General features: G+C 39.3%; 1 protein-coding gene across 1 annotated transcript; it reads right to left on the reverse strand.

Annotated features, from left to right (window-relative positions):
• Positions 1 to 9,060: 9,060 nt before the first annotated feature.
• LOC120246515 (olfactory receptor 1A1-like) lies at positions 9,061 to 9,990 on the reverse strand. The gene has a single exon (XM_039254067.1). The coding sequence runs from the start codon at positions 9,988 to 9,990 to the stop codon at positions 9,061 to 9,063; it is 930 nt and encodes a 309-aa protein (XP_039109998.1).
• Between the last annotated feature and the right edge of the window lie 3,606 nt (positions 9,991 to 13,596).

A 13,596-nucleotide genomic window follows, 5' to 3' on the forward strand; every position in this document is an offset into this window, starting at 1 on the left:
AGCTAGTATTCTTATATCGTGGTTTTAAATTCTAGTTCAGAGATCTTACTTATTTCTGTGTTGATTAAATCCCTGGCCATCATTTCCTCCTTTTCTTTTGGGGTAAATTCCTCTATCTTGTCATTTTGGAAGAAGAAAAAAAGTAATAAAATAAAAAGTTAAAATTAAAAACAAAACAAAAAGTCAAATAAAGGAAGCTAGATCCTAGGTGTGTTTTGATCTGCTTGTTGAAAGGAGCTTGATAGAATAGAGAAAAAGGGAAAGAAAAAAGAGTAATAAAAATTTAAAAATTAAAAAAATATAATAAAATACCATAAAATGATATAAAGAAAATGAAATAGAATAAGAAATTTTAAAAATAAAAATAAAGTAAAAAAATTAATTTTTTTCTTCCTGTATCCAAGAAAGAGGAAGAAAAAAGAAAACAATTTAAGCAAAAACAGGAACAAAGAAAACAAACAAATAAATGAACCAGAAAACAGAATGAAACCCGAATAAAGTTATATACAGTTTCCCTTGGAATTGAAACTATGAAGAACTCTATAGTTCACTAACCAAGTAGAGTGACTCGTGATGGTCTTTTAGGGGATTTTCTTGGGGGTGGGGTTGGGTGGGGCTTCGTGTAGAGGCTCCATTCTTCACTAGGTGGGGGCTTCTTAGTTTACTGCAGTGGATCAATGTGAGTGCATGCATGCGTGTGCGTGGGAGAGGTGGAAATGGCTTCACCCAGCTCCCTAGTCTCTGGAGCAGGAACTTTGCACTCTCACTGACCCATGATCACACACCCTTCCTTGGTAGCAGGCCTCTGACTACTCTGTACCTCTACCCTGTTTCTGTCCAAGCTGTCTGCCTGCCAGGCAGCACCTTCTTCCAGAGTTTTATCTCAGATGAGGATGTGTTTCAAACCCCACACTTCAGAGACCCCCTGGTGGTTCAACCTGAACTGACTCTCTGGAGGAAGATCTCACTGAGCAATGACCAGGGGCCTCCTTGCCTCAGAAAATGTTCCTTCTATTGGGCAGTGGCAGAGGTTCAGATATTATGGCAAATCACAACATACAGCTGGTGCCAGGTTTTACTGGACTCTTCTGGCATCTTTGTCCCAGTGTCAGCAAATGTGGCTGCTCTCCAGGGTCTGCTGGGACCTTTGCCTGCAGGGAGACCATATGGCCTCTACCAAATGCACTCCAAGCATGGGAACCTCTTCTCCCTGTGTGGCACACGTTGCCTTCTCCTGGGGATTTGCCCTATTTCCTCATCAGAGCACAGTCAAGCAGAGCTCAGAACCTTCAGACTTGGGCTCCACTGTTTATAGAATCCTGGTGGTATTGAAACCCTCTCCTTTCTCCCCATCAATGGTTTTGGGGAACAGATTTCTTATTCAGTCAGTCCCCTGTGAGTGTTTTCACTCTTTCTCCATCTCTCCAGCTACTTTCAGGGCAGTGCTTTTCTTGTATGATCCTGATACTCAGCACACTCCCCCTTTCTCTTTCTCTGTCCTCTCTCTGTGAAAATGGCTCCCTACCCTCTGTAGATTTTCTCTCCCCCAGTTCACCTTTCAGCACCACATACCTGTGGAGTTCTGTGGCTCAGAAAGTTGTAGGTTAGCTCTATATTTAATTTTTTGAGAAAACTTCATATTGTTTTCCAGAATGGCTGCACCAGTTGGCATTCCCACCAACAGTGCAAAAGTCTTCCCTTTTCTCTGCCTCCTTGCCAACATCTGTTGTTTCCTAAGTTGTTAATTTTGGCCATTCTGACGGTTTTGATTTGTATTTCCCTGATGATGAGTGATATTGAATATTTTTTCACATGTCTGTTAGCCATCTGGATGACTTCTTTCAAAAAAGGTCTATTCATGTCTTTTGCCCATTTCTTCACTGGATTATTTGGGGGGTTTTTTGGTGTGGAGTTTGATAAGTTCTTTATAGATTTTGGATACTAACCCTTTATCTGACATGTCATTTGGAAATATCTTCTCTCATTCTGTCAGTTGCCTTTTAGTTTTGTTGATTGTTTCCTTTGCCGTGCAGTTTTTGTTTTTGTTTTTATCTTGATGAGGTCTCAATAGTTCAGTCTTTTCTTGGTTTTTGTTTCCCTTGCCTCTGGGACATGTCTAGTAAGAAGTTGCTGTATCTGAAGTGAAAGATGTTGTTGCCTGTTTTCTCCTCTAGGATTTTGATCGTTTCTTGTCTTACATTTAGGCCTTTCATCCACTTTGAGTTTATTCTTGTTCTATACTAGTTTTGTAAGTGATCAATCTAATACTTTCATTATGTTTGATTTTACCTGTGAAGTTTTTCCTTTCATAATTTTCTTACTGTTGAAAATGGCCTTTCCTTATCATTCAAAGAATTCCCTTTCACATTTCTGTTAACACTGATTAGGTGGAGAGGAATGCCTTTAACTTTTATTTGTCTTGGAAACTATCTCTCCTTCTATTCTGAATGATAGCCTTGCTAGCAGAGTATTTTTGGTTGCATGTTTCTTTTCTTTTGGCACTTTGAATGCATCATGCCATTTCCTTCTGGCCTGCAAAGTTTCTGCTGAGAAATCAGCTTATAGCTTTATGGAGTTTCCCTTGTATTTAACTGTTTTCTCTTGCTGCTTTTAAAATTCTCTCTTTATCACTACTTTTCACCATATTTATTATTATATATCTTGGTATGGACTCTTCTGGTTGATTTTGTTGGGGCCTCCCTGTGCCTCCTGATCTGGATGTCTGTTTTCTTACAAGATTAGGTAGGTTTTCAGCTATTACTTTTCAAGTAAACCTCCCCCCACCCACACACACACTTTTTTTTCTTCTGGGATCCCTATGATGTAAATATTATTGACTTGACAATACTGCAGAGTTTCCTTAACCTGTTCTTATCGTTTTATTATTCTTTTTTCTTTTTGCTCTTCAAGTTGTTTGCTTTCCATTATTCTTTCAGCTCACTGATCTATGCTTCTGCCTCCCATAATCTGCTCTTGATTCCCTCCAGTGAATTTTTAACTTCAGTTACTGGGGTCTTTATCTTTGATCAATCATTTTTATATTTTGTATCTTTTTGTTGATAGTCTCACTGAGAGCCTTTAACTCTTTTCTCATGTCCAGTGAGTATCTTTATGACCATTACTTTGAGTTTGTTACCAAGCATATTGCTTATCTCCATTTAATTTAGCTCTTTGATGTGGTTTTGTCCTGTTCTTTCATTTGGGACATATTCCTCTTTCTCCTCACTTTATCCAACTCTCTGTGTTGGTTTCTGTGTATTAGAAAAGTCAGCTATGTCTACTGATCTTGAAAGTCATGGCCTTCTGAAGAAATCATATGATTGTCTGTAGCACAATATCCCTGTTTACCAGAACTAGGTATTTCAGGGGTGTCTCCTATGTAGGTTGTTTTCACCTTACTATTGTGGCTGGGTCATGTTTGTCTTCAGTCCAGTCAGCTGCAATGGCCAACTTTGTCTCTTGTGGCAGGGTTTTGTTCCTGGGCTATTAAGGGGCCAGTATGGGGCCTCAGTTGGGCAGTGTCAGCAGTCAGACCAGATGCCTGTCCTCAGTGCATGTGCCAGGGTGGCAGGCAAACTGAACTGCATAGTTCTCTTCCTGGGTCATCCCTTAAAAGGCTTTAATCTGTGAGCACGGTCTGCAGTCAGATCAAATGTCTGCACCCAATCCTTTGGCTGGGGCTACAGTGAGCACAAACTTGAGGACCCTCTTCCAGTGTTGGCTCTTAAAAAGATTTTGTTGGTGGGCAGGGCTGGCAGTCGGATCATGTGTTTACCCCATTCCATCTGCTGGGGCTGCAGGCAAATTGGTGTGTGTGGTTTTCTTCTCCTTTCCCCAGGGAAGAAGTCACTTTGGACTGTTGCTTGTCCCTCCTGGATCTGCTTGCAGGATGTGCCACAGCAGAAACCACTTTGGAAGGATGCCTGCCAAGTGGCATGCATTGGGTTGGGTAGGTTTATAGAACAGAAGGGCAGGGCACAGGGTTTTACCAAGGTAGATGAAGGGTGTTTTCACTGGCTCCTGCAAGTTATGGGTCTCTAGACTGGGGAAAGGGGAAAGAAATTATGCCTACCAGATCTTTTGTTCTTGAAGACGTCTCCTAAAGGTCCCTGCCCCTCCAGCGATGTTTTGAAATTAGTAAATAAATTTCCCCAACATATTCCCCACCTGTTTCGTTAAAAAAAACTTTTTTAAATTTTTATTTATTTTTGAGAGATGGAGAGAGGCAGAGTGTGAGAGGAGGAAAGGCTGAGAAAGAGCCTGACACGAGGCTCTAACCCACAGATTGTGAGATCTTCACCTGAGCTCAAGTTGGACGCTTAACCGGCTGAGCCACCCAGGTGCCCCTCCACACCTGTTTTCAAACTACTGCTTCTATGCTGTATATTGGTGTGCCAGTTATGCTGGGTCTTTGAGGGTGGGGACTCAGTTTCCTATTACCTTCTAGCTCTCCCATAGCCAGGCCTGCTGATTTTTAAAGTATCCTGTTTTAAGCCCCACTAACTGTAAAAACTCTGGGAAGTTAAACCTTACTAGTTTTCAAAGCCAAATTTATGGGAACTCATCTACCTAGTGCAGGTCTTCCATGTCTGGGATCCCTGATGTCTGCTCTCTCTTCTCTGTGTTTGCGGAGTCCCTCCTGTTTGTGGTTAGTCTTGCTGGGAGTTTGGTTCCTGACCCCATCTCCACCCTTCTACCCTTCTTAATGTATGCTCATCTCTAAGATTAACTGTAGAAACTCTGTTTTGCCAGTCTTCAGGTAATTTTCTGGGTTGGTTGCCTTGATGTGGCTATTATCTAAGTGTATCTGTGGGACAAAGTGAGATTAGGATACTCCTACTCCACCATCTTTCCGGAATTCTCTGCCTTTTTTTCTTAATACATTTTTATTGCATATATATATTTCCAGAATTTTTTTTGTTTAGCTATTTATAACCTTATAAAAGAGTATCAATAATAATTGTTAGGGATTTACTTTTTTTTTTAACCTAGGGCTATCCTTTATAGGATATAGGTTATACTAATTAGCAGTCAGATGTATAGGTACATATGTTGAGGTCCAGTTGTGTCCTGAGGGCAAGACCCCATGGAGGTGGAATGTGCTACCATTGAGGACCATGAGAACTTTCACAAACCTGAAAAGTCTTCTAAACTGGTTCTTTGAGAGTGTTTGTGGAGCTTACCTCCAGCTAACTCTCCCTTCCCCAGAGGCTGGTAGAAGGGCTTGGAAGTTCCAATCTGATAATCTCTTGGTTTTTCTAATGGCAAGCTCCATCTTGAGGCTATATAGGGAAGGAATTTACATTTTTAAATATTACTATTATGTTGCTCAGATTCAGTAAAATGTCTCTGTGGGCCATTCAGGAAACAAATGTTATCTACTGTCTGAAGAGACTGACCCAATTACTGAGGACATTTTGTTGCCTTTACACAAAAGGTGCAAGGAGGACCATGTCTAGAACTATGTATGAGGTGACTTCTGTGTTTCCATGCCCAATAATAGAGATTAACAGGAATTACAGCATCCTGATGATGATGGTGATGATGATGATGATAAAGGCAGTACTATTGTAGGCTGAGGCCCCTCAGGAATGAAGGTCTGAGTCATCTCAGCAGGTGAAGACCAAGTGGTAGCTGTTTGGCAGCTGCCCTCAGAGACAAGGGCATCTGAGGTCATCCCTCAGACATGTGGTCATCCCTTTTCTAAGCTCCTAGGTTTTGGTAACATCACTTTTCCCTTTTGTACCTAAGGGAAATGACTTATTCTTGTCTTTAATAATCTCTGGGCTACCTTCACATCCATCTCTTTCTCCTATAGTCTTTTTTCAGGACACACCTATATATCTACTTCTCTGTATTAAATCTTCTTGGTTTAAAAATACCAAATTGGGGCGGGGGGCATCTGGGTGGCTCAGTTGGTTAGGTATCTGACTTTGGCTCAGGTCATGATCTCATGGTTTGTCAATTTGAAACCAGTGACAGGCTCTATGCTGACAGCTCAGAGCCTGGAGCCTGCTTCAGATTCTGTATCTCCCTCCTTCCCTTCCCCTCCCCTGCTCATACTCTGTCTCTCTCAAAAATAAATAAACATAAAAAAATTTAAAAGTAACATATGTGGGGCACCTGGGTGGCTCAATCAGTTAGGTGTCCAACTTCAGCTCAGGTCTTGACCTCCTGATCCATGAGTCTGAACCTCACAGTGCAGAGCCTGCTTCATATCTTCTATCTCCCTCTCTCTCTGCCCCTCCCTCCTGCTCTTGCTCTCTCTCTCAAAAATAAAAAAACACTAGAAAAAATCAGATGTAATTTGTGTTTTCTGAATACGACTGAACTGACTAAACTGACATACCAGCCATAGACTGTAGTCTTTTCTAGGTAGATTGATAGTCAATCTAGTCAATTGATTCATTGTACATGTGCCTGGACATTGGTATGTGAAGAAATTTAAATTATAGTGTTAAAATTATTCCAGGACAGCATATTTGAGAGGATCAAAGGGAAATGGCTGAGACAATGACTTGACATACAGGTACAATATTTTTTATTTGTATTGTAAACATACACATAAATTCCTATGATTACTGTAGGATACAGTAGAAAAAATTAGCTTCCCTTGTCCAAATTAAACAGAAGAATAACGTGAGACTGATACAGAGCAGCTAAATGGTATGACGTTCTCCTAAGAACCTACATTCTCAGTCCTTTTTTATACTCTCCTCTTTGGCACTTAATATTTCACTAGGGGAAATATTTGAAACATCTCATGCTATTTGAGCTTACCATAACAACAAAATTAACTTCGTTGTATTCATTGTTTAAAACTAATATTCCAGAGTTCATTTATTTATTTCACACAAATTTACTACATAATTACATGTCAGCACTAAATGCTCAGTATATAGCAGTGAACACATCAGATCCCAAATCTTCACATTCTCATGGGGAAAGAGAGGCCATAAATTTATAAACATTTTCATTGGTCAACCTTGAAAATTCCCTATACTAACAGCAGAGAAAACCTCCATTTCCTCCATGATTTGGTCAGTCATTCACACAGATTCATAAGCATTTGTAATCAAATCCTTTTCGGTTGGAAAGAAGATAATTGGGATAATTCTCATCCTTGGTGTTTCAGAGACCCAGAGAACATTAAGCGGTGAATAACATCATCTTCCAACATCCAAATTCTTCCGACATGGACAAACTGCTGACAATGTGAATAATCTATAGAAAACAATAATTTTACACTTTTACTGGCAGTTAAAAATAGTAAATAATAAAGCAACTTGCACACTGTTCTAAGATACACTCATTTCACCTCTTCAAAATGTTATTCTGTTTGGAAATATGATACTTAAGGACAATAATTTATATACTATTAATATTTTGAAAAAGTATTATAATTTCCTCATGAATAAAATCAAATCATAGGTAGGGGAGTTCCTCGTTGGTTATTTAGGACCTGCTGGATTAACTATCTCTGTTTAGGAAATATCACCTACGTACATATCAGGGCTGATCATCTGGAATCAAAGTCTATCTTCCCTGGGCCATACTGGAGAAAAAAGTCACATATTTTCAATATTGCTTTTTTTCCTTCATTTATTTGGCACCCTGATTGCTAATAGTGATGAATAATTTGATGATAACTGTATTTCATGCTATAATTAATTAAATCAGAAATTTTATTATGTTAAAATACAAGAACTCAATGAGTGTCATTTTGGTAAGATTTTAGGAAAAATCTTATGCTCTTTAGACCAGCCTAGTTCAATCAATAATACTAAGAGCAAAAAGATATTCTTACAAAAATATGTAAGAACAAAAACATCTAGACACAGTCTAGTTTAATCAATAATAATAATGTAAGAACAAAAACACCTAGACACAGTCTAGTTTAATCAATAATACTAAGAACAAAAAGATATTCTTACAAAAATATGTAAGAACAAAAACATCTACTCAGGTCATTTTCTTAAAAGAGTTTACTGGATAGGTAAATAATGTCTAGTCTGATTATGTCTATCATTATCAGATTACAATTCCACCAACACTATTTTTATTTGTTTATCTCACTTTCCACCAAGAGTGATTGGATACACTTTATATTTGCAAGACGGTGAGAGGTACAGTGATATTTTAAGACAGTTCTCTCCCTCAAAGGCTTACAAGCATAGTAGGGGTAATTAGCCTAATAGTAAAAAAAATTGACATTTGAATAGTGGGTTCCTTCTATCCCAACTTTCTCTAGAGTCTTTACTAAGAAGGGATGCTGTATTTTGTCAAATGCTTTTTCTGCATCTATTGACAGGATCATATGGTTTTTATCTTTTCTTTTATTGATATGATGTATCACATTGATTGATTTGTAAATGTTGAACCCGCCCTGTAACCCAGGAATGAATCCCACTTGATCTTGGTGGATAATTCTTTTTATATGCTGCTGGATTCGATTTGCAAGGATCTTGTGAATAGTGGTTTATGGCCTTTTTAAAAGTTTATTTATTTTGAGAGAGAGAGACCAGTACAGGAGGGGCAGAGAGAAAGAGAGAGAGACAGAGGATCAGAAGCGGACCCTGTGTTGACAGCAGAGAGCCTGATGGGGCCTTGAACCGTCAAACCATGAGACCATGACCTCAGCAGAAGTCAGACGCTTAACCAACTGAGCTACTCAGGTGTCCCAGTGATTTATAGCTTTTAAATCATGGACTATTGTGATCCTCACACCCTGTAACCATGTGGTGGGGCAGTTATTATTATTCCTAATGTGTTCATGTTCATATTCATGTTCATGTAGAAACAGAGCTGCAGACTTTCTCAATTTTACTCTGATATTTGTAACTTATCTGGGACATGACCCAAATATTCCTGTGCTGCTAACAGGACAATACTGTGCACAAAGTGATAATTTCATAAGACATATCATAAGATTTCAGAGAAGAGGAATTTCCAACTAGGAAGGATAAATGTGGCTTCCTGGTGGAGGAGGACATTGGAGCTGGATTTCCAAATGCACCTAATTGGTGACTCCAATTGACTCTCCAATATGACCTCCATTGTTTATGAGGATAGCCTTTTGCTGAAGAGTTTCCCCAAGGCAGCCTTCATGTCCTGATTTCTCAGGCTATAAATGAAAGGATTTAACATTGGGATTACTGTCATGTACATAACAGTGACCACTGCATCCTTTAGGCTGTAACTAGACAGAGGGCGGAAATACATGCCCATGACTGTCCCATAATATAGAGTAACAACTGTGAGGTGGGAGCCACAGGTGGAGAAGGCTTTGAGCATACCCTTGGTGGATGGGACCCTCAGGACTGTGGAAAAGACCTGAATATAGGAGATGATGATGATTAGTAATGGTACAGAGAAAACACCAGCCCCTAGGTACATCACCTTCACATTAAAACGGATGTCAGAACAGGAGAGCTTGAGTAAAGGGATAGTGTCACAGTAGAAGTTGGCTACTGCCTTGTTGCCACAGAAGGACAGACCAGATGTGAGCAGAGTGTGGGGGAGGGCATTGGCGTTTCCAACCACCCAGGACATGACAACTAACAAGACACAAGTCCGTGGGCTCATAATCATTGTGTAATGAAGTGGGCGGCTGATGGCCACGGCACGATCATATGCCATCACAGCCAGGATATAGCTATCTGTGTTACCCAAAGCAATCATAAAATACAACTGTGCAAGGCATCCTCCAAAAGAGATGGCTTTGCTGTGCAACAGGTGGTTGACTAGCATTTTAGGGATAGTTACAGAGGAGAATAAGATGTCAACAAAGGAGAGGTTGGCAAGGAAAAAGTACATGGGGATGTGAAGGCGAATGTCAGAGTGGATGGCCAAGATGATGAGCAGGTTTCCAGTCACTGTGATGGGGTAAATGAACAGGAAGAGGATGAAGAAGACGTCTTCCTGTACCTGCTGACCAGTAACTCCCAGGAGGATGAATTCCAGGATAGAAGACTGGTTGTCTTCTTTCATGGCTCCTTTGTTAAGAAAGAGGGAGAGGAATCCATAATTATTTTATAGTTACCACTAATATAATGATATTTCTTACCCATAAATTTTGATTAAGTGACCAGTAATCTTAATGAGTTACTAAATCCAGAACAACCCGCATTTGGGGAAATATCTTTGTTATTCGTTATTCAGTGGTACTGATCAATATTTAGCCCTTGACACTCATGTCTAAGAAGTGAGCACTCTGTGAATCAAAGATACCCATACTCTTCTATCCCAGAACCATCACTCAAACATCTAAAATTTAATCAATTCACAAAACCATTTTATATTGTATGTGCTAGGTACTTTGCTAGGCTTCTGGAAAAAGTGTAATATACAATATGTGCAAAAGACAACTTTTAATCCACTTCTTCAACATGTAAGACATAGTCCACTCTCAGGGACCTTACAACGTAATGGAAAAGCCAAAAATCACACACATTTTTAAAATTACACATGACAAAGAAAGGACAGCATTTTGGAACCTTTGTGTTATTACAAGGACCAGCTATGAAATTAGGAATTGTTCCAAACACCAAACTAATGGTGATCCTAGAGCCCAGGAAATAGCAGGTGTCTATGCTGACATTGGGTGATTGTAAATCACCAGAATCACTGAATTTGGGTCCTAGCAATAACAAGCCAAGTGAGTTTTCTCCCCAAGTGTCCCATTTTCAAAGAATTTCACCCCCTCCTTTGATAGAAGGTATTTCTTTAGAAATTCTCTAATATTGATAATCACAGAGCTTTTCTCTTCCCTTCCTTTATTATTTCTTTTGTTGAGTCATCCAACTCCATATTCATTTCAACTACTGCTTAGTAAACTGCCCAGGCTATACCTGTAGGCTTGATCTCTCTTTCCCACATTTCTAAATTCAGATATCCTGCCAACCTGTCTGTCCAAACACTATGCTCTGCACATACAACCTAAGTGGTTTGCAAGCTTATTTGAGGAGGAAAATCATACTTTGCTTATGTTAATAACCCTACAGAGATCATTATAGAAGTTGTTCATTGTATGCACTCAATATTTCTTGGGTTAAATCAAGGTTTATTTTTTTGGTTCTTCACATGTGGGAGGTTCAGAAGTACACTCACCCAGTTTATCCCTCACTTCCACATCTGATCTTGTTGATTGTTCATTTCAAACAATTCTTTCATAACTCAGTTTCCTACTTATAGTTTCAGAGCTTCAGCTTAGGTCATAATTTTCTACTGAAACTTTGTAACCCTTCCTTAATTGCTTGAGCACAGATTCTCTGTTCTCTGAGTCACTTGCATTCTGAGACATAGTGATGATGGCAGAGACTACTAGTTGCTCATTCAAATCCCTGTTGTTCTCATCTCTCTGGACACACAAACTACATTTTGCACTCTCCCTTGCACTGAGGTGTGTTCCATGTGACTGAACTTTAACGAGTGCATCACAATCCATGCATTTGAGTTCTGGGCTTCCTCCACCTAGATGGAAATGGCCAGTAGGCTGGACGGGTTGGTGGCATCACATGGTGGAATGAACCTGCATTCCTAGTTCTCCACATCCAGTTGAGCCACCCACCAAGGATACTTACAGGAACTATCACATAGGAAAGAAGTAAACTTTTATTCCATTTAAGCCATTATATACATTTTGCGATATCTTTGTTATTGTCGTTCCAGATATTCTAAATAAATCACTATTTTTCTTTAAAAAATTTGTTTAACATCTATTTACTTTTGAGAGAGAGAGAGACAGAGCGTGAGGAGGAGAGGGCAGAGAGAGAGGGAGACACAGAACCTGAAGCAGGCTTCAGGCTCCAAGCTGTCACCCCAGAGCCTGACGTGGGGCTCGAACTCATGAACCGAGAGATCATAACCTGAGCTGCAGTCAGCCACTTAACCGGCTGAGCCACCCATGTGCCCCAATAAATCACTAATTTTTCTAAAGAGCACTCTACTCACTAATTAATTCGATCAATCAATCTAGTTAGCTAACTTTTTTAAAGTTTATTTCTTTATTTATTTTGAGAAAGAGAGACACAGAGAGCAAACATGAGTAGGGGAGGAGCAGTCAGAGAAGGAAGGAATCCCAAGCAGGCTCTGTGCTATTAGCACAGAGTCTGATGTGGGGCTTGATCCAGTGAACTGTGAGGTTATGACCTGAGCTGAAATCAAGAGTCAGATGCTTAACCAACTGAGCCACCCAGGTGACCCAATTCAACCTATATTTAATTCAACCACTAGTTTGTAATGTCTCCTATAATGCCTGTGTGAATTATTTGCTAGGTACAGGCAATGCAGTTCTCATTAATTGTTCCCCAAATATGATGTACTTAAAAAAATCTTTGAGGTTTTTCTCTTTGGAATGCCTTTCCCTATCTTCATACATAATGTACGAGGGTTCAGAGGCTTCAATGAAGCTAAAGGGCTAAGAGACTATGGTATTTCAAGTGGTCTATAATGTTTTAGAGGTGGGACTCTTGGTAACATGGAGGATTAAGCTAATGTTGACAAGTCCCATTCCAATTAAAACACATAGAAATCTAGATAAGTTTTAAAACTAAAAAAAAACCCAAGTGCATAGCTAAATGTAAAAGGAAGACATGGGAATCTTTAGGTACGGGAAACAAGAAGAAAACCCAGAACAAGTTTTGAACATCATCGTTGACACTATTGTAGCTCCTTCAGGTTTCTGACCACAAATAAGGCCCCAAAGGCTAGATTCTGGTGTGTTAATTCCCTTTTGGTACAGGAGATGCAGTCACAGATATACATAATGTAGAGAGCTAATTTGAGTCCTGTGCATAAAACACTACAGTGATGCCATATTTGTGAAATAATGCCAGAAAAAAAAACTTTTTTTGCTATATTAGAATTTGAAAGGAAAGAACACAGGAATAATATCCACAGAGAATATGATTGCTGCAAGGAAAACCCACTGGAATCTCTGGATCAATCAAGGATTCCCAAGGAAACCTCTAGAGATATCAGTAAGTTTGCCTGGTATAAACCAATATCAAACACAATCAATATTATACATATTTGTTTAATTTAAAAAATGTTTATTTATATATTTGAGAGAGACAGAGAGTGTGGTTGGGGGAGGGGTGTTGGAGCAGAGAGACACAGAGAGAGGGAGACACAGAATCTGAAGCAGGCCCCAGGCTCTGAGCTGTCAGCCTAATGCGGGGCTCAAACCCATGAACCATGAGATCATGACCTGAGCCACAGTTGGATGCTCAACCAACTGAGCCACCCAGGTGCCCCTACTTATTCTTAAATAGTAATAAATTAAATTTATAATTTTAAAAAAGTCTTCTCATTCACAATCAGCCATAGAAAATATCAAGCAATCTATAAATAATCTTGACAGAAGAAGTCCAACTAGTTTATAAGATTATAACACTGCTGAAGAACAACAACAACAACAACAAGAACACCTAAAGAAAATGGAAAGATAAGCAATGCTAGTGGCAAGACTTAACTATGATAAACATGTCAGTTCTCTTCTGATTAATCTATGCATTGGATGCAATCCTAATCAAAATACCACATATTTCTGTTAAACTTGAATTTGGCATGCAGAAAAATAAAGAAGCATGAAGA

This window comes from Hyaena hyaena, unplaced genomic scaffold, assembly GCF_003009895.1.
Source record: "Hyaena hyaena isolate Hyena2069 unplaced genomic scaffold, ASM300989v1 scaffold_10, whole genome shotgun sequence".
NCBI classification, from domain to species: Eukaryota; Metazoa; Chordata; class Mammalia; order Carnivora; family Hyaenidae; genus Hyaena; species Hyaena hyaena.

Coding starts and splice junctions, on each gene's coding strand:
- LOC120246515 (XM_039254067.1), bottom strand. CDS start 9,990: ATGAAAGAAGACAACCAGTCTTCTATCCTGGAATTCATCCTCCTGGGA.